The sequence below is a fragment of the Ornithorhynchus anatinus genome, chromosome 5, assembly GCF_004115215.2.
Source record: "Ornithorhynchus anatinus isolate Pmale09 chromosome 5, mOrnAna1.pri.v4, whole genome shotgun sequence".
Classification (NCBI taxonomy): domain Eukaryota; kingdom Metazoa; phylum Chordata; class Mammalia; order Monotremata; family Ornithorhynchidae; genus Ornithorhynchus; species Ornithorhynchus anatinus.
In genome coordinates this window covers 96,103,764-96,125,803 of record NC_041732.1, presented here as the reverse complement: position 1 = coordinate 96,125,803, position 22,040 = coordinate 96,103,764, and the positions used below count along the sequence as shown (strand labels likewise).

The window sequence follows — 22,040 nt, the reverse complement described above, 5'->3', positions numbered from 1 at the left end:
CCAGCCACGTGTGCACAGAGAGCTCTTTCCTTAAGTATCATTTTTAAATAGTATCCCAGATGGTTATCTGTGTATTGTTTACAGTCCAAATGGTGACCTTTTTCCTCTTTATTTGACACAGGAAACCAAAATTGATTGCGTCAGGGTGGCCACAAAAGGTATGTTGCAACAATTGTGAGCTGTGTGCTGGGTTTATATCAGTTCGAATCTTCTAAAATGTTAACAAATTTCCAGAAACATTCCCTTTGTTGAAATGATGGCTCCACCACCTGCCGTAGCACTACCACATTGAAAACCAATCCATCGGAGGGTTGGCCGAGGAACCAAAATATTCCAAAGGAAGCATAAGCCCTGTTGGTAATTGTTTTAACTCTACCTTTTAGTTTTCTATAATTGCACTACATTTACTAACATTTTTGAGCATAGTAGAGCAGTAAATATATCAGCAGTGGAATGCTTAGTACAAGGTAGTACAGCATTACCCACAATTATGAGCAATGATCTAATATGAATTATTTTGAAAAAGGAAGATAGGTGAGTAGCCGACCAACATTGGGATCACTGGGTTGCTCAGAATCCTGTGCCTTTGCCGTGGGTCAGATGACTAAAGATCATACTTATTTCTAGCCCCTGCTACGCTAGCCTTGAAATGACCACTGAGACCATCCATGGGAGCCACAGAATAGGTACAGCAATTCTGGTTGTTGATCACATAACCTGCTCTGCCAAAATCCATTCCCTTAGAAGAAGACATGTCTTCATGCCTACCTAGCTCCTTCTACCAAGGTGAAGAATGACAACCCTCCTGAGAAATCCCTGCACTGATCATTTCTTTACAGAAGTCAATCACCTGGTTGCCCATAAAATCGTATCCCACTCCAGAGCCATTTAAAGAATGGTTCACATTTCTGAATTTTCCCAGTTTCCCCCAATTTGAGGACACCTATCCCCCATCATGCTTCGTGTTCATCTTTGCCATTTTCTAGTTATTTTCCTTCTTTTTTATTCATTTTAGATTCTCTTTCTGTCTCTCCAGAGATCAGACCTTGTTCGCTGAGTACCCCGGCCTCCACTGGTTAGGGAGTGCATTAACATAGTAATTCTTTTCAGGCATCAGGTTCAGCATTAATACTCTAAAATAGGAACATCTAAATACCACACTCCTTAAGGGATCTTGGTGCCCCTTTAGACTTAGTACAAAGTGTGCTCGATCTGTCCTCAGAGGATGACACATTTCCTTGACAGCACTTAGCCTACTGTCCTTTTTTTTTTATCCCATATCTACCCCAGCGCTTTTTTTATGGTATTTGTCAAGTGCTTCCTATGTGTCAACACTGTTCTAAGCAATGGGGTAGATACAAGTCGATCAGGCCGAATACAATCCCTGTTCCACATGGGGCTCACAGTCCAAGCAGACAAGAGAACAGGTATTGAATCCCTATTTTTTTGCAGTTGAGACAACTGAGGCACAGAGAAGTTAAGTGGCTTGCCCAAGATGTCACAGCAGTCAAGTGGTGAAGTGGGGATCAGAACCCAGGTCCTCTGGCTTCCAGTTCTGTGTTTTACTCACTAGGCCACACTGCTTACTATGTGCTCAGCTTAATAAATACCATTATTATCAGCGTTATTCCCAGTTTCCCTCCTTGATTCTTTTTCACCTGAGCATCACAATTATACACTTTCCAGCTTCAGTTTGGATCACAAGGATTATGCAGGTACAGTTACATCCATAGCAAATGTGGGAATCCGTAGCTTTGGCAAACGGTTGCAGTAATTGGGGCTAGGAATCGATTTCTTTCCTCCTTCAGCCAGGGTAATCATTATTGCCACTTGTTTTACACATCGTTTGGGGACATTTTGGTAATTGTATAATCTGGTTGATTGATTGCCGGCTCTGATTTTTTTTCAGAAGTGCTACGGGGACACTTTTACAGCAATAGGATTTGTCCAATAGGTCACTAGTGGAGAAGTCAGTTATATCATATACATCCGATGCAGTATTATGAAGTAGGGTGTCATTTCCCTGCCTACACATTATAGGGTTGTGAAGGAAACATCCTCCTGCCTCCTCCTTCAATGCCATCCTAAAAGCATACCTCCACCAAGAGGCCTTCCCTGACTAAGCCCCTCATTACCCAACTCCCTTCTGTGTCATCTATGCACCTGCATCTGTATCCCTTAAGCATTCCGACCTCCAGAGCGAAAACACTAAAGTCCCTACATTTATACTCGGCTGCTTCCCTGTAATTCATTTTAATGTCTGTCTCCCCAACTAGCCTGTAGTGAGGATGGGATCATGTCTACCAGTTCTCTTGTATTTTACTCTCCCAAGCAGCTAATATGGTACTCTGCATACAGTAAGCTGTCAGTATATGCCACTGATTGATGATTAATTGATTGAAGTGGGTTTGCCCCCAGATCAATCTGGGAAGCCACTGATCACTCAATTCTTAGAAATTTTCTCACAGAGTATTTCCACGTGGCGGAACCCTTACAGACAGAGGCTTCTTGCTGGGATTTTTTCCCTTCCCTGTAGATTCAGCTGGAGCCCATCCACTTGCCTTGTTCCCGAGGTAAACGAAGACCAACACTTACACAGATATTCTTCATATATGCTCTGTTTATTCATTCCCCCCTCCCAGCCACACAGCACTTACGTACATATTGGCATATATACGTATGTCCTATTGCTGAGGAGTAGCAGGACTTAGTAGAAAGAACACGGGCTTGGAAGTCAGTGGTCATGGGTTCTAATCCCGGCTCCGCCACTTGTCTCAGCTGTGTGACTTTGGGCAAGTCACTTCACTTCTCTGTATCTCATTTACCTCATCTGAAAAATGAGGATTAAGACTGTGAGCCACACATGGGACAACCTGATTACCTTGTATCTACCCCAGCGCTTAGAACAGTGCTTGGCACATAAGCGCTTAGCAAATCCCATCGTCATCATTACCACATATCTGTATATATATCAATGTCTGTCTCCCCCTATAGACTGTCAGCACATGTGGACAGGGAATTTATCTGTTGTTATGTTGTTCTCTCCCAAGTATTTAACACAGAACTCTGCACACCATAAGTGCTCAGTAAATATGATTGACATTAGATCATTTTTGAGACTCTAGACTGTAAGGTTGTTATGGGCAGGGATCCTGTCCACTAATTCTGTTGTATTGTACTCTCCTAAGTGCTTAGTACTGTGCTGTGTACATAGTAAGTGCTCAATATATGCAATTGATTGATTGATTGAGACTCCTCAGCCTCCTGAATCCTCTGCCCTTCCTCATTCCCCTGCCTCTTCTCCATGCAAAATCATCCCTGTTCATATTGTCTCCCAATTTGTCCATGTAATGCCTAATGAGGGTTTCAAAAGGAAACCTTCTCTTACAGGCCACTCTTGGAACAATAATAACAATAATCTTGGTAAATGTTAAGCACATACTCTATGCCTAGCACTGTTCTAAGCTCTGAGGTACAACCAAGAAAATCAGGTGAGATAGACTCTGGCCCATCTGTGGCTCACAGTCTAAGGGGAAGTTAGAGGTTATTGAGTCCCCATTTTGCAGATGAGGAAACTGAGGCCCAGAGCAGTTAATAATAATAATAATAATAATAATAATGTTGGTATTTGTTAAGCGCTTACTATGTGCCGAGCACTGTTCTAAGCGCTGGGGGAGATACAGGGTAATCAGGTTGTCCCACGTGAGGCTCACAGTGAATCCCCATTTTACAGATGAGGGAACTGAGGCACAGAGAAGTTGTGACTTGCCCACAGTCACCCAGCTGACAAGTGGCAGAGCCGGGAGTCGAACTCATGACCTCTGACTCCGAAGCCCAGGCTCTTTTCCACTGATCCACGCTGCTTCCTGCCCTCGGCACAGAGCAGATAGGTGGCAGAGCTATGATTCAAACCCAGCTCTTCTGAGCCCCAAGGCCTGTGCTCTTTATACTAGTCCCTGTTTCCATAAAGAATGCAGCATTCTTATGAAATGCGCCAACGGGGGACATGTGACTTCTTAGCCATAGTTTGGGGTGGGTTTCTTTTAACCAGAAGCTCAAATTGTAATATTTATCTATGGATATGTCTCTCTAAATTGTCTTTATCTGTCAATTTTAATCTTAATGAGATTGTTGGGTTTTTTAAGGTATTTAAGTGCTTACTATGCACCAGGCATTGTACTAAATCCTGGGGTAGATACAGGTTGGACACAGTCCATGTCCCACATAGGGCCCAAAGTCTTAGAGAAGCAGCATGACCTAGTAGATGGAGCAGAGGCCTGGCAGAGGGTCATGGGTTCTGATCCCGGCTCCGCCACTTCTCTGATGTGTGACCTTGGGCAAGTCACTTCACTTCTATATGCCTCAGTTCCCTCATCTGTAAAATGAGGATTAAGACTGTGAGCCCTATGTGGGACAGGAACTGTGCCCAACTCAATTATCTATTATCCACCCCAGGTATTAGAACAATGCCTGGCACAAAGTAAGTGCTTAACAAACACCACGATTATTATTATCCAGCACTTAGAACAGTGCTTGGCACATAGTGCTTAACAAGTATCATTATCATTATTGTTAATAATAATAATAATAATGTTGGTATTTGTTAAGCGTTTACTATGTGCCGAGCACTGTTCTAAGCGCTGGGGTAGACACAGGAGAATCAGGTTGTCCCACCTGGGGCTCACAGTCTTAATCCCCATTTTACAGATGAGGGAACTGAGGCACTGAGAAGTTAAGTGACTTGCCCAAAGTCACACAGCTGGCAAGTGGCAGAGCTGGGGTTCAAACCCATGACTTCTGACTCCAAAGCCCGTGCTCTTTCCAGTGAGCCGCACTGCTTCTCTGTTATTATTAATCCCCATTTTATAGATGAGGAAACTGAGGCACAGCAAAGTTATGAGTCTTGTCCAAGGCCACACAGCAGACCATTGTCAGAGTCAGGATTAGAATCCAGGTCCTTCTGACTCTGAAGCCCATGCTCTACCCACTAGAATCCGCTGCTTCTCATTGTATTAATTTTGATCGTATAAAAAGAGAGAGCGGAACACTCATCAGATAAAACGAAGCTACCCTTAACATGCCATTTTCTTACCCCAGTCACATCACTGGGCATGCTACTTTCCCAATTCTGGCGATAATGGGATTTTACTGCTCTATGGTCAAATGCCCTGTTTTTTGCTGCCTTTAGAAATGTATCCAGTTTTGGTTTTGGTCCACAGGAACAGTCCATATTTCTACCAAATTTCTGAACTAGGGACTAGCCCAGTGAATTTTTAAATGATATTGATTTTCAGTTATGTATTTCTCGCTGTTACTTCGTGATGCACTGAACGGGGGAGCCATGAGGATGCTTGTCGGGGGAGGTGTCAGCCTCAGAGTTCAGTGATAGTGTCAGATTGTGAGTCACACTTTCCGGAAGGCAGGATTCCCTGCCCCAAGGGTATTTAATTCCCATCTGATTCATAATCCATTCATAATAAGCTTCCATCATATTTAAATAAGCAATTTGGAATGAGTATGTTGCCCGCCCTGGCCTGCCATCTCTGTTTTTCTTGGTCGTGATGGCTCCCATGGGATTCGGGCTCATATGGCACAGTCTCATCAGCAGTCCTGCCTCCCCCATCCTGACTCATAGGCTTTTTCAGTAATTCTTTTTTCTTCTCATTGTGAATGATTGGGTTTCCCTCCCTGTCCACTTCCTCACCACCCTGTGGGTTAGTCACAGACCGGCTGACTACCCCAAAAATAACAGAAGAGTTTGGAAAGATGGGCTACTCGTGTTACCTTTTTTTAAAAAACATTTGGAAAAGCTGCTTCATTTTCCTCCTCCAACAGCATTTATTTTGACCAGTTTAAAGGCAAAATGTTTACTGGTTGAATGAAAAATCATCAAAAGAACCCCAACTTAAAATAAATTATGTGAAAATTGGTCTTGTAGTCCAATGTTTTGGAAATAGCTGGTACTCCATCAGTCGTATTTATTGATCATTAACTGTATGCAAAGCACTGTATTAGGCGTTTGGGAGAATACAATCCATAGCAGAATTGTTAGACCCATTCTGTGTCCACAGCAACTTACATTCTACAAGGGGAGACAGTCAATATAAATAAATAAATTACAGGTACGTATATAAGTGCTCTGGGGCTGAGGGAGGGGTGTAAAAAGGGAGAAAATCTAAGTGCAAGAGTGATGCAGAAGAGAGCGGGAAAAGAGGAAATGAGGGCTAAATCAGTTAGGCAGGATTCCTGCTGGGTCCTCATGGCTCTTCCACAGTGACTGACATTTTTGTTGGTCTGGTTCTTGTTTCTGGAATCTTCAAGCATTTTGGTTGTTTTATTTGTGACAATGTGTTATCTGACCATACTGACCTTCTGAACTTGCTTATACAGGTAATAACTGGGGAAATATTCTAATATCTTGAAGGGAAAATTTCCCAAGGCATTCTTTAAGCATCTGGCAAATGTGATTGGTTGAGCTCCGTATTTTTTCTGGCACTACATGTTTAAGAACTTCCTCTGGCTCTACAACCACAGTGTCATTTGCAAGAAATACTGTCTTCTGTAAAAATCACAGAAGTTTTGGGATAAGATAATGTAAAACAAGTACATTGATAAATCTGAAAAGCTATGAACTCTAAGGATTCATTTTCAATATCAAACTCCATTTTTATCAGTCAGTGGTATTTATCTCACACTTACTGAGTGTAAGACACTTGCTAAGTGCTTCAGGTAGAACAACAGTAACAAGACTTATATTGTATACGGCAGATGATCATACCTTACTCCATTTTCAGTAGGTGTCAGTAGAAATAAAAGTACAGTGAGCAGTCAATCTATTCTTATTAAAACATGTTACTAACATGTTTTCTTAATCATGCCCTGCCATGATTTCATGGAAGACAATTTAAGCATGTTTCGCAGAATTGCACTCTATGCTGTGTTTTGCTACTTCATTTATGGAACTTTTTGAGGCGTTTCTGAATTTTCTCTTTATTCTGTTTGTAGCAAATGCACCAAGGGGAGGAAATTATTTTCATTAAGAAAACATTAAGTGGTGTGTTATCTGTTCATTGAGGTGATATGCTATTTAAATTCACTACACTTTGGAATGAAAGTTTTGTATTCTATCCTATTATCAGGTTGACTTCTAAAAAAAACCCTTTTTCCTAACACAGTAACAAAATCTTAACTTGCAATCTGGGTCCTTTGTGTAAACAACTTTACTTATTTTACATAAGCGTTAAAAGACATTAAGTGGTATTTATTGAGTGTCTTCTATGTGCAAAGCACTGTGCTAAGGGCTGGGACAAAATACAATAGAGGAAAAATTAGCCATGGTCCATGGCCTTCATAAGGGCTTCCAATCTAAGAAGAAGCAGTGTGAGGAGGAAAAGGCAACAGCCACCCAGGGAAAGATTTACGCAACAAATAACATAAAACAGTGACAACAATAAAAGCTAATGGAAGTTAATGATAAGGAAGCACTTCTCAGATCATACAAATATCCTGGCTGATATTTGGAAATATAATTTTATTTTAGTACAGGTGTTCTCACTTCAGCATCAGGCTCTCTTTTGCTTCTTACTTCACACATTATCCAGAAAAGGTATTTAAAATAAATACAGTCTTTGTTCCTTTTTCACCCATGCAACACTTAGAATTAGTGAGGCAGGACAGTTGCCACTAGACAGTTGGCATTCTTTGTACAGTCTCGCATTAAAGAAAAGCTGCATTGTCTTTGCTGTGCTTGACCCTCCACAGCGCAGTCCCACCTTGCATTCAAACGCTGATTCTAACGCCCCGACCCACAGCAACCAAGTCCTTTTGATTAATCTGTTCTCCAACCCCTTAACAATGTTCTAGCTAGAATGAATAGCAAAAGCATGCACTTTGGCAGAACTGAGTGGGCTTTTCTGGGAGACGACAGCATCGTTTAAAACAAGGAAATAGGTCCAATTGGCTTGTATTTAGATTGTTGATGTTGCTTGAAATAAAAGGTTGCCTTTTTCTTCACACTAAGTAGTGCCATTTGATAAACGTTTTTAAAAAGGCTGAGATTGAAAACTCTCCACTGTGAATAAACGGCCACGTCATAATATTGCTTCATTCCAATTAGGAATTTAAGTTTTCCTGCTTTGACTTGTGATGTTCTTAGGTTAAGTGACCACCGGACTATTTTCTGGGGCCTTGATTCACTAACTAAAACGGTACCTAGATGATGTATCCACTCTAGTAACTCTGGGATGCTTTCATTAATTGCGAGTCAGAGGAAGCTATAACAGTTTACAGTTGCTGCAGTTCTCTAGCAACTAAGAACAGCGTTGTGTTGGAATGCTGCAGAGGGATGTTTCAAAATATTATGCAGCAGCAGTTTTGAGTCTAATTGTCTGCAGATGGTAGATGATCTATTTTCCTCACTCGCTGCCACATTTCTAACAGCGCTTAGGCTGCGCTATGTAAATTAACGATCTTTCATTTAAGCCTATCCTTAATTTTCCCGTATTATTTCTTGGCATCATTTTTCCAGCTGCATTTTTTAGGTCTGACCTTTTCATCTTGTATATTTTTTTCAATATACATGTCATCACTCTGTTGATCACGAAGGACTGCCAAGTTCCCCACAAGCTCATGTCCAAGAAAATGGATCATTTCCATGGCCCCTGACCCTTCTTCTGTGGACGAGGCAGTCAGAACTCACTGGATGGCCCCTGCCCTTTCTTTTACTTTTGAGGAAAGCTCTTTCCCTCCCTTGGAGCGGGAAAGGAGAAGGCTTATTTTGAAATGGGAAAGGCTCTGGTAGTCTGGCTGAAACTCAACCCCAAGGGTAAGACCCAGTGATTCCTATCAAGGACAGAGAGTGTGGCTTTGAAACACGTAACCAGCAGAGAGCTGGAGAAACCCAGGTAATCTTGAGGTGCAGAGGGTCGGTCGTCAGAAGTATTCATTGAACTTTGGGCGCATGCCCGTCACCAGGAGCACTGCTCAGTGTTGACTGCAGCTTCATGGATCTTCAGTCCGTCTGTTGGTATTCCCAACACCACGGTCAAAACTCTCGGCTGCTGCAAATTCAATTGGGTCAGAGCCCAAGAAATTCCAGTTTTCCCTGGAAAAGCGGGAGGGATAATTTTTTTTTTCCTGATTTCCTTTTTCGTGGTTGTTGCTGGTAATAAGTTGAGACAATTTAATATACTGACCAAGATTCTCTTGATAGCCTAGCTTCAGTCTGGCTTTTTTTTCCCTCATGCATGCTGACCTGGAAATCTTCCTTTGCCTTAGCTGCGATAATCGTGACTCAGCTTACAACACCATACATTCGCATCGCCCCTGCTGCAGGCGACGGCCAACTAACAGGTCAGACATTCAAGTTTAGACCAGTCATCTTGCCCATTTTCTTCTCATTTTCCTCCACTTGGTTTCCCCTCCATGTTTCCTTCTTTGCTCATGGATTGTTTCTCCCATCTGAATGTTTAATTTGGGCTCAGCCCTTATTAACGTAAGAATTGTGCTGAGCCCCTACTACATGTACTTCGATCTCCATGTGTTCAAATACAACTCCGCTGCATGTTTTCATTGTGTACTTTGTCTGTGGTATGTTCCTTCCAGCCTAAATTTATAAAGCAACGGAGCCGATCTGGACTTGGACCAGTTGGACATCCATCAGGGTTTTAGTCTAAATATATCTGGGTGAATTGCTTGTTTTCCAGGTTATAATGAGGCTTTGCAATTTGTGGGTAAAGAGTGGGTTTCTGGCTTCCAGTTTCTGTGCTTATGTTAGTGTCTTTAGGGTGATGACATGAGATAATAAAAAAAATTATAAATGTGTTTGTTAAGCACTTACTCTGTGGCAGGCACAGCGCTAAGCACTGGGCTAGATATAAGATAAGTAGGTTGGATACAGCCCCTGTCCCATATGGGGACTCACAGTCTCAATCCTCTAGACTGAAAACTCCTTGTGGGCAGAAAACATATTCATTCAGTCCGTATTTATTGAGCACTTACTATGTGCAGAGCACTGTACTAAGCACTTGGAAAGTACAGCTCAGCAACAAAGGAAACAATCCCTGCCCAACAATGGGCTCATAGTCTAGAAGAGGGGAGACAGGCATCAAAACAAGTAAACAGGCATCAATAGCATCAATATAACTAAATAGAACTATGGATATATTCACATCATTAGTAAAATAGAGTAATAAATATATACTCATATGCACAGGTGCTAAGGAGAGGGGAGGGGAGTAGAGCAGAAGGAGCGAGTCGGGGTGATGGGGAGGGGAGCAGGAGCAGAGGAAAAGGGGGTTTAGTCTGGGAAGACCTCCTGGGGCTTCAGCTTTCAGTAGGTCTTTGAAGGGGGTAAGTGTGCTAGTTTGGTGGATTTGAGGAAGGAGGGCGTTCCAGGCCAGAGGTAGGACATATCTGCCAACTCTGTTGTATTGTCATCTTCCAAGCATTTAGTACAGTGTCCTAAACAAGTAAGCACTTAGTAAATACCACTGATGGATTGATAAGGCAAACATACCTCAATATTGTATCACATTTCTTAAGAAAACAGCTAGAACATTAGTGATTGCATTAGATACGAGATTTGGTTCTAAGGAAAGTAACTGGGTAAAGCTGTAAAACATCTGTGAGTTAAATCCTGAGCATAATCTAGGGCAATCTTTAAAACGTGAGTGGCTTTAAATCCAGTTGAGAGAGAAGTAACAAATCTATGAGGTTAAGGAGCAAAATTGGCTCCTCTATAAAGCTTTTAAGTTATGTGGACATCACTGTAGTCTCCAATGGAAGAAAAGTAGAATCAATTCTTCTGTATTTAAGGTCAGTCAATGAAACTACCAAGGAAACCTTCAGCATCTGATATTGGCTTAAGCTTTAGAAGTGTCTCCAAGATTAGCTGTCATCTAATGCCGTGTTTGGAGGTTGTGAAGGTGGTAATGATAATAATAATAATTGTGGTATTTATTAAGTGCTTACTCTGTGCCAGGCACTGTATTAAGCACTGGGGTGGACACACATAAATAGGGTTGGACACAGTCCCTATCCCACAGGAGGCTCACAGTCTCAATCCCCATTTTACAGATGAGGTAACTGAGGCCCAGAGAAGTGAAGTGACTTGCCCAAGGTCACGCAGCTTATAAGTGGTGGAGCCAGGTTAGTAGGGTAGCATAGTACAGTGATAGTTCACTGGATAGTCAAATCTTCAAACACACATGGATGTAAGGAAACTTGAAAATTTCCCTGGCTGTTTTCTCTCTTTCCCTTGATCTTTAGAAAAGAGCACATGACAGAGTTTTGGACATCCGATACTGACTTGGTGGAGGCATTTTTCTGAGCCAGATTAGTTCTAGTGGTACTTTTCCAAACCTTAGAGAGCTGGAGTTCTTCCCGGCTCTACATAACAGTTGCATCTCTGCCAAGGAGTGTATGCCGGACCTTAGTCCGGCAACTAACGGTCCTGTCAGTGGAGCCTTGGAAGGGGAAGAGCCCCGGTGGGGTTGAGTGAAAATAAATCTCTGAGTCCATTTCTTCAGTGGGTCATTGTAGAATCCTGAGGATCATTCATTCATAACAATAATAAGAATAATAGTGATCGTATTTATTGAGCATTTACTGTGTGTCAAGCACTCTTCTAAGCCCAGGGTAGATACAAAGTAATCAGCTTGGACACAGTCCCTGTCCCACATGGTGCTCACAGTCATAAGACGCATTTTATAGAGGAGGTAACTGAGGCACAGAGAAGTTAGTGACTTGCCCTAGGCCACACAACAAACAAGTGGTGGAACAAGTGGTGGATTATGTAATGAGATATCTGTTTCTTCCTTCACAATCTGCTGTAAAAAATGCTAACTGTAAAGAGCTTTCATAAATTATAATCCTTCAGAGGGTTTTCAGCCCCGGGGCCATGTTCAATCCAACCAAACAGAGTTATCCTGTTGGGACAAGAGAAGATTTTTGGAAATGTTTGAGAGGTACACGTAAAACACATAGAGGTAAGAATTCAGTGAAGTGCTGAGGATGTTAAATACTATTGTTATTACTAGCATATAACAGTGGTAGTACTCTATTGAGCCCTGGGATAAATTCAGGAAAATCAGTGAACACTCAGTGCCTGACCCACAAGAAACACATAGTATCAGGAGAGGAGGGCAGATACAAAGAACAAAAAGAAGATAACATAAATGGTAGATATTTAGGGCAAGTTAAACTTTCAACAATCAATCAGTAGTGTCTACTGCACTCTCACTGTGCACAGGACACTGTTCTAGAAGCACTTGGGAGAGTAAAATACAATAGTTGTGAGACATGTTCTCTGCACATAGTAAGCGCTCAATGAATATCATTAAATGAATGAATGCCCCCAAGGAACTTATAGTCTAGAGGGAGAGAGATATTGAAATAAATTATTAATGCATATATAAGTGTTGTGGATCAAAAGTAAATGTAACTGAAGCAGAACTTGGAGAGGGGCAGTTTTCAGGCACCCCCTCACTACAAGCACATACTCCTCGGACATAAAATGGCCCAACCTTCCCAGTGTATGAAAACCATGTCAGCCTTAAATATCATTTTCCTCAATTTGTTGGAGGTCCAGTTGTCCCTCGTTCATTGATTCCATCTTTTTTTTTGATACTTTTCATAGACCCTCAAACTGTTTGAGACTGTGAGCCTCTCCTGAGGCAGGGACTGTGTCCAACCCAATTTGCTTTTATCCAACCCAGTGCTTAGTACAGTGCCTGGCACGTAGTAAGCGCTTAACAAATAGCATGATTATTATTATTATTATTTTCAGACAGGTTGCTTTGGCTATTTCCCTTTCCAATCATTTAATGTTAATTCTTCTGAAAATATGGACACCATCTTATTTAATGGATTTATCCATCATTCACACTACAGAACTGCTTCCTGAGTCTTAATGTTGAGCATTAATGGAGACTTTTAGTTGGCATCGTTGCCCAGTGCCCAGATTGCATTCTGCTTAATCTGTGAGCAGAGAAATGTGGGGAGGAGGAGATGGAGAGATATCAGCTCAACTTATCCCAAGACTGTCTTCTCTGACTCCATTCTTTAGAATGTGATCATTTAGCACCTGTGATCCAAGTAGCATTTCCAAATTTTTCATTAAATCTCAACCCTCTGCCAATAACTACCAAGGAAATACACTTTAAATCCTAAAGAGGGCACCTCAGAGAACAGATTTCTCTACTGTTTTAATTGTGCTTCCAATCTGCTCTGCGACATCAGAATCTGCAGTATTCAGGATTGTAACATGACTGCAAATCTTACACAAGGGCAGACTCAAGACTTGAAAGAGACAACCTTTGTGAAGGCTGAAAATGGGTATATGTATACCAGTTATCGTTTTGAGGTAATAATAATGGTGGTATTTGTTAAGCGCTTACTATGTACAAAGCACTGTTCTAAGCGCTGGAAGGATACAAGGTGATCAGGTTGTCCCACGTGGGGCTCACAGTTTTAATCCCCATTTTACAGATGAGGTAACTGAGGCACAGAGAAGTGAAGTGACTTGCCCAAAATCACGCAGCTGGCAAGTGGCGGAGCCAGGATTAGAACCCATGACCTCTGACTCCCAAGCCCGGGCTCTTTCCACCTAGCCACGCTGCAGGTGGCAACTTTATTTGTGTCAAATAATATCCGTATTTATGAAGCTAAGAAAAGTCATTACTGGGACAGTTTCTTGATCCATCCAGCCCCGTAGTGTGTACCTGAAAGTAGCAACAAAATAGTGGATGAAACTGATTCCCTGCCCCAGTCATCCATGTGAAGATGCTTGTGGTTTTGTTGTGCTCCAACTGGAAAATGCTCTATTTTGCTGAGATCAGTCAATCAATCAATCCTATGTATTTATTTCATAATATTTCCTAAGCACTTGCTACTTGCCAGACACTGTTCTAAGTGCCAAGGTAGATACAAAGTAAATAGGTTGAACACGGTCCATGTCCCACATAAGGCTCACAGTTTTAATCTCTGTTTTACAGAGGAAGTAACTGAGGTATAGAGAAGTGAAGTGGCTTTCCCAAGGTCACACAGCAGACACATGGCAGATCCGGGATTAGAACCCTGGCCCTTCTGACTCTCAGACCCATATTCTAAGTAGTAGGCAATATAACGGAGTTGGTAGACACACTCCTGGCCCATGAGGAGCTCCCAGTCTAGAGGAGGAGCATACATCTCAATATACCCAGATGTCTTACCCAGGGTCAAGTTTTGCTATGTACAGGCCAATGTGAGCCTGGCATAGACCAACAGGAACCCTAGAGAGGTTTGAGACAAGAGAAACAGCACTGCTTAGAGGAAGGAGCAGGGGCTTGGAAGTTAGAGGTTGTGGGTTCTAGTCCCGTCTCCACCACTTGTCAACTGTGTGACGTTGGGCTAGTCACTTAACTTCTCTGTTCCTCTGTTACCTCATCTGTTAAATAGGGATTAAGACTGTGAACCCCAAATGGGACAACCCGATAAACTTGTATCTACCCCAGTGCTTAGAACGGTGCTGGGCACATAGTAAGAGCTTAACAAATACCATTATTATTATTGAGTGCTTATTTTGTGTAGAGGACTGTCCCAGCACTAAGAAATCCGCTTGAGGAATGGGTCTGAGCCTTCAAAAGATGAATAAAGCTTCCATCCATACTGTTAATCAGTTATATGCTCAATGCAAATTCCTTCTGTATTCAGTGCTGCCAAGAAAGGCCCATCCAAGATTTTCCCAGCCTCTCCCATTTAATGGTCAGCTGGAGGATACAAACATTTAATTCTGTGCATTTGTATCATGTGTTTTTGTAAGAACAAGGCCCTTTCTGTCTGCTTTTCCTAGATTAAAGGTCCCAAGGAGATTTTTGCAAGAGAAAAGTTTTCACCGAATGTCCTTAGTCTAGTCTAAGGATAATGCCGAACCGTGTATATGACTCAGCACTGTACATTCTTGCCTCAGTGCTACTTTACCAGAAATCAGAGACTGCAGCCCCAATTAACCCATTGCTTCCATGCATCCTTCCATCCGTCAGTCAATCAATCATTCCATAAATTGAGTGCCCCAGACCCCTGGCTCCAAATGGCTTTGTGGTATGCAAGACAGTGGTGGGATTCAAAGACTGGCATTTGTCCCAGGTTAGTCTAGGCCCAGCTGCTGTCTGCCAGCCTGGGAACTGGCCAGGAAACCTGGGTGAGATGTCACAAACATCGGGTGAGGGAGCCACCCGCTGAAACATGAAGGTAACAGGTCCCGAACTAATTAAAGGATACACTTCTTCCCACAATGCATGGTAAATGTGGCCTTTATTACCTGAAACTCATGGAAACCAAGGATGTTTCCCATAGGGTGAAGAAGGATTTGGATGAGTTCATGGATGGGATGCTTCCAAGAGGACCACTAGAAGGGCCATTGATATTTGGGAAATGTAACCTTCTACCGGTTCCTCCAAGCCAGAGATGGTGTCCTGGGCTGGATGGGCCACCAGTTTGAGCTAGAAATGTCGATTAGGGTTGGGTCTGGAAGTGAAAGGAATAGGAATGGTGACAAAGTGAGGTGTAGGCAGGGATGAGGTCCAGGAGAGGGATTAGAGACTGAAATAGCAGCAGACTGAGACTCAGGAGTGTGGTGGTGGAAGAGGGAGAGAAGCAGGAGCCTAGCGCTTGGGTGAGGAGATTGGTGTCTTAACAAACGAAGGCCAAAGCAGTGCTGCCCAGACCCTTCAGTGGGACATAGTCCAAAAAGATGGAGGCCAGATTTGGGAAGACATCCAAGGAACCAAAATTGCCAGTTGGCTTCAGTAAATTATTTTGGTTGTTGATGTGGTTCAGCCATCTAAGGGTAGCTCAGCGTGCTTCTTCTAAAATGGTGGGGGCTCTTGGAGAAGCAACTTGCAGCAGGAGGAAATGTTTAAAGCAAGACTGCCATCCTTGGCTTACTTTCTGTGCTCGTGAAGCAAAGTGGAGTTAGGCTCAATCAATCAATCAATTGTAATTATTAATCGCTTACTTTGTACAGAGCCCTGTTCTAAGCACTTGGGAGAGTACAGTATAGCAGAGTTGGTATATATGATCCAAACATTCAATCATATTTATTTTTAATGGTATTTGTTAAATGCTTACTATGTGCCAGGCATTGTTCTAAGTGCTGGGGTAGATACAAGGTAATCAGAATGGACACAGTCCATATCCCACAGCGGGTTCACAGTGTTAATTTTCTTGTTACATATGAGGGAATTGAGGCACAGAGAAGTGAGGTTTCTTGCTCAAGTCACCAAGCAGACAAATGGCAGAGCCAGGATTAGAACCCAGGTCCTTTTGACTCCCACGCCCAATGGTCTATCCACTAGGCTACACTACTTCTCTTACTGAGTGCTTACTGTGCAGAACACTGCACAGCTCTTGGGAGAGTACAGTACAGCAGAGTTGGTACAGAAAACCCTGTCTCCCACCCCAGGGTTGCAAGACTTTCTTGGAGGTAGTGGACTCCATTTGCTGCAGCCAAGTGATTTGTAGAGACAGTGTCTTCTAGGAACATCGATCAACTACCTCTCCTTTCCTCCCTCCTGAATTTCTGTAAAATAGCTTGTTGTATCCTGGAGGGGCATGACAGCATTTTTCCTTACTTTAAAAGGCTGTCTAAAAAGCTGGTTTAAGAGATTTTCTGTGTATGATTTAATAACTCAGTTACCTGCTTTTGAGGAAATACTGTTCTTAAACTCACTTTCTATCATCCAATTTTGTTAAAACATAAAATTAGAAGAATAAGTTCTCAGTTCTGCAGAATCGGAATCAAAATAAGTTCATCAAAATGAACTTATGATTTAAATTCAAATAGGACATTATTATCATGTTTGTTAAATGCTTGCTATGCGCCAAGCACTGTTCTGAGCCCTGGGGTAGATATAAATTAATCAGATCAGACAGAGTTGCTGTCCTTCATGGGACTCAAAGTCTTTGTAGAACAGAGAACAGGCATTGAATTCTCTATGCTTCACTTAAGCTATTTACCCGAGTCATAATTCAGTTAACTGGCCAAACCAGGATTATAACCAAGGTCCTTTGACTCCCTAGACCCATGCTCTTCCAAATAGGTAATGCTTTTCCTCAGAAATTGTGTTAAATTCCCTGATAGATAAAAATGAGTTTGTAAATAAAAAACGAGAGCTCTTTAATAATAATGATAATAATAATAATGGTATTTTGTTAAGCGCTTGCTCTGTGCCAGGCACAGTACTAAGCATTGGGGTGGATACAAGCAGATTGGGTTGGATAGAGTCCGTGTCCTACGTTGGGATCACAATCTCAATCCCCATTTTGCAGATTAAGTAACTGAGGCCCAGAGAAGTGAAACGTCTTGCCCAGGGTCACACGGCAGACAAGTGGCAGAGCCGGGATTAGAACCCATGACCTTTTGACTCCCAGGCCTGTGGTCTATTCATTATGCCATGCTACTTCTAGTTACACAAATGAAGTGGCTCCTTTGGAGCAAAAACTTCATGTGGAAAGGGGTGTCTTTGAATATGAAGGACAAGTGCTGTATATGTGAAGTGCCTACTACATGACAATCACTTTGCAAACCCGATAATCGATAATCAGGTCAATAATCAGGTCAGACATAATCCATGTCCCAGAAGGGACTCGCAGTCTATGGGGGAGATAACAGTACTGAATCCCCATTTTGTAGATGAGGAATATGAGACCGAAAAGTTGAGTGACTTGCCCAAGTCACACAGCTAGCAAATGGCAGAGCCCAAGATTAGAACTCAGTTGCCTTGATTCCCAGGCCCTTGCTCTTTCCACTAGGTCACACTCCTTCTAAACATTTAAGAGAAGACATACTTTGAATTTGTTATATTTCAAAACCAAATCCAATCTCTTTTGTTTTCCAATTAAAAATAAATAGGATTTCTTAAAACACTAAAGGCAATGAATGAAAATCAGAGAACCACACTGTATCCAAACACATTATCCATTTGATTTTTTTGTCATGAGCCCCACCCAGGGTTCGCTAACCCACAGTATCAGATGCTCGACCTATGAGCCCATAGACAGGTATTTGATGCCCCTACTAATCTGGTCGCTTATATAACATGTTCAAAAAGTAAAAACCAAACACCGCTGTTTCAGTAGAAAGTTTTATTTTTCTAAAACAGGGGCTAGGCACATACAGACACACACAAACACACACACACACAAAATGCACAACACCTACAGTTACCAATCCAACTGGTTTTCCCCAAGTGTTGGTGAAGATGGTCCCACGTTGGAGGAGTTTCAAAGAGTAGGACTGTCCACAGCTCGTCATTGTCCTGATTCTAGTCCTAGGGGCTGGGCCATGGCAGCCATAGGTGTCTTAGTGTGTGGCTCAGGTGGCTCCACGCTGGGAAAAGAGTGCTTAGTACAGTGCTCTGTGCACAGTAAACATTCTGTAAATACGACTGAATGAAAAGAGGGCCAGTTCTTTCACCCTTTTATCCATTGTTCTTGAGTGGGGGTGGGAGGAATTGCAGCAGGGGGCTGCTCAGTATTGCCTGCTGTCTTCCATTCTTTATGGGGTAAGCCAGAGATGAAGCTGACCCGTAGCCCTGAGCTTATTCCCCCACAGGCCTAACCCCATCCTGCAGTCCTTTTCCTGCCCAGCAGAGCAACTTAGCCCATGCTTAAGCCCTCTGCTAAACAATTGAATTCCTCTCCAATAATCCAGGTCCTTGAAACTACTTAAAAAGACAATACAGTTTCTCCTTTAAATGATCCTTCGGCCTTCTTGCTCCCGGGGTCAGATAATACAAGATGGAGTCGTCCTTTGGCCTGGTTGCTTCTGGGGTCAAATAATACAAGATGGAGTCACTCTCACTCACCACATCTTTGTTCTCAGTTATTTTTTTCATTTGCTTCAGCTGTTAGGTAGATCACACTTCATCCAAACTGTGGTCTCAGTGGCTAACAATTCCTTGTATTTATATAGAAGTAGTTGCGCTACTATGGAAAGACCGTATCCTGAGGAATTTCTGGAGCAGGTATTAATAATTATGGTATTTGTTAAGCACTTAACTATGTGCCAGGCCCTGAACTAAGCGCTGGGGTGGATACAAGCAGATCAGGCTGATCACAGTCCCTGTCCCACATGGAACTTACAGTCTCACTCTCCATTTTACAGATGAGGTAACTGAGGCCCAGTGAAGTGACTTGCCCATGGCCACATAGCAGACTAGTGGCGGATCTGAACTTAGAACCCATGACCTTCTGACTCCTAGACCTGTGCTCTATCCACTATGCCAGTGCTGCTTCTGGAGCATTACCATTCTTAATTAGGTATTGCCATTCCTAAAGAAGCCAGTCCGAAGCCAGACTCTGGTCCTTAGCTCTTATCCTGTATTATTGTCCTGCTTTCCCGGAGTGAGATCTCTTGAACTGGAGTCTTCGTTCCTGAAAAATTTAGCTCCTAATCCTGGCTCTCTCACTTGTCAGCTGTGTGACCTTGGGCAAGCCACTTAACTTCTCTGTGCCTCAGTTACCTCATCTGTAAAATGCGGATTAAGTGTGAGCCCCACATGGGACAATCTGATTACCTTGTATCAACTCCAATACTTAGAACAGTGCTTAGCACATAGTAAACGCTTACCAAATACCATAATTATTATTATTATTCTCTTCTGATCTTAGAAAAGAAGAAACATTGTTCAGTTAGGTCATGATCCTATGGCAGTTATATAGCAGAGTGTGTCTCGCTTGCAAGTGTGAGGCCATGAAGTGGCCCAGCATCATCAACTTTAGACCTTGATGACAGGGATCATATCTATTTACTCTTTTGTACTGTTCTAGGTACTTTATACAGTTTTCTGCACAGAATATGTGCTCAATAAACACAACAACAATAATAATAATTGGGTATTTTGTAGGAGTTTACTATTTGCCAAGCACTGTACTATGGGGTATCATTCATTCATTCAGTAGTATTTATTGAGTGTTTACTACGTGCAGAGCACTGTACTGAGCACTTTGAAAGTTCAGATCGGCATCAGAGACAGTCCCTGCCCTTTGACGGGCTTACAGTCTAATCAGGGGAGACAGACAGACAAAAACAGTAACAATAAATAGAATCAAGATAGCAATAAATAGAATCAAGATCAAGATACAAGATAGATACATGATCATCAGGTCCCACGTGAGGCACCCATTCTAAGTAGGAAGGGAGAACAGGAATTGAATTTCCATTTTACAGGTGAGATATAACACATAAAAGAGTACCTGAGTTGTGAAATGACTTGCCCAAGGTCACACAGCAGTCTAGTGGTAGAGCCATGATTAGAACACAGGTCCTCTGACTTCCAGGACTGTGCTTCTTCCACTAGACCAAGCTGCTTCCCACTATTAAAATTGAAAATTGAAGTTTCATTTGATAGTAAAATGAGAGAACAAGCATTCTAGGGGACCAGTTTTCTTGGTTTTCATGGAAATTGATTCATTCATTCAATCATATTTATTGAGCGCTTACTGAGTGCAGAACATTGTACTAAGAGCTTGGAAAGTACAATTCAGCAACAGAGAGAGACAGTCCCTGCCCACAATGGGCTCACAGTCTAGAAGTGGGGGAGACAGACATCAAAACAAGTCAACAGGCATCAATAACATTAATATAAATAGAATTGTAGCTATATACACATCATTAATAAAATAAATGGAATAATAAATATGGACATATATACACAAGTGCTGTGGGGAGGGGAAGCGGGTGGAGCAGAGGGAAGGGGTCAGGGCGACGGTAAGGGGAGGAGGAGCAGAGGGAAAGGGGGGCTTTTCTAATTCTAATCCCGGTCCTGCCACTTGTCTGCTGTTAGACCTTGGGCAAGTCACTTCACTTCTCTGTGCCCGAGTGACTTCATCTTTTCAGTTCATGGCCTATGTGTAGAATGAAAGTTAAAATAACTGCCACACTTTCCTTTTGACAACTCTTATACCCCTGTTTAAACCCACTAATATATCAAAGGGTCCAAAGCACAGCCAGATTAATTCATAACTCTTTTGGGATCATGGCATTTCCTAGATCATGATCATGAATGTAATACATTTTCCAAATAGCACCTGTTTTGTACACACCAAGTATCGATGCTTTGGATAGGCAAAAGACACGCTGATTTCAGCGGACCTCACCTTTACGAGAACAATGACCACGAAAAGTGGATTTCTAGTGACTGAAGCAGAAACTGTGAGAGTGGAGAGAAGGAATATGCCTTGGTGTGTTACACTGGAATATCAGTATGTGACAAGGGTAGTTGGAGATTTCAGAAGTTTCCTGTTCAGCTAGGAAGAATATAAAGAGGGAAAAATTTTCCTCTTTCTGCATCACCAGCTGAATGCATTTTAATGGGCTGTAGTGTCAATGGTGATTTATTGCCCTGTTTTGTTCTTTTATGTGTTATATTTGTCATTTTTTCCATGGCAGTTTCATCTATAAAACAGAATAGTTAGAAGAAAATGTTAAGAAGATACAGGAATGCCATACAGAGGCTTGTTCCATTTTCTGTCATCTTTGGAAATGAGCTACTGAATCCAGATGTCAGGTGTTTAGTTTCAGAAATAATACAATGAAAAGTGTACATACCCTTATTTCTATATCTAGGTATTTTTTTATATTTTTCATGGTGAGTAAAGCTTCTAAAATTAAGTTTCGTTCAGTCAAAGGATTTCCATTTCCTGTCTCAGAAATAATTACTTTCCCCTTTCAGAAATCCAGCATGAGACCATAAAGGAAAACAAGTGTCTGTACAAATATGCTGCTTTTGCTTAAGAGCTAGGACTCTTTGCTAATTAAAGGACAGATAGCAGCTTGATCATTTAGTCAATTTAACAGTTTTAGTTTGATATTAGGAACCAAGTATAAAGTGTCAGACATGAATGCAAAGAAACCTTGCTTTGGGTCAAGAGTAATCATTGAAGCGGCATGGCTTTGTTGAAAGAGCTCGGGCTTGGGAGTCAGAGTCTTGGGTTCTAATCTCAGCTCCACCATTTGTCAGTTGTGTGACTTTGGGCAAGTCACTTAACTTCTCTGTGCC

At 42.1% G+C, this 22,040-nt stretch overlaps 1 protein-coding gene across 9 annotated transcripts in view; it reads left to right on the top strand.

Annotated features, from left to right (window-relative positions):
• The window catches only part of PTPRM (protein tyrosine phosphatase receptor type M), an 838,914-nt gene that overhangs the window by 528,366 nt on the left and 288,508 nt on the right, over nt 1-22,040 (top strand). For 6 of the 9 annotated variants that reach the window (XM_029065462.2, XM_029065460.2, XM_029065457.2 and 3 more), the window contains exons 13-14: nt 122-158; nt 9,277-9,351. In XM_029065462.2, coding sequence (XP_028921295.1) covers nt 122-158; nt 9,277-9,351 — 112 coding nt within the window. The remainder of the gene's footprint in view (nt 1-121; nt 159-9,276; nt 9,352-22,040) is intronic. The other 3 variants (XM_029065463.2, XM_029065461.2, XM_029065459.2) reach the window with 1 other exon arrangement.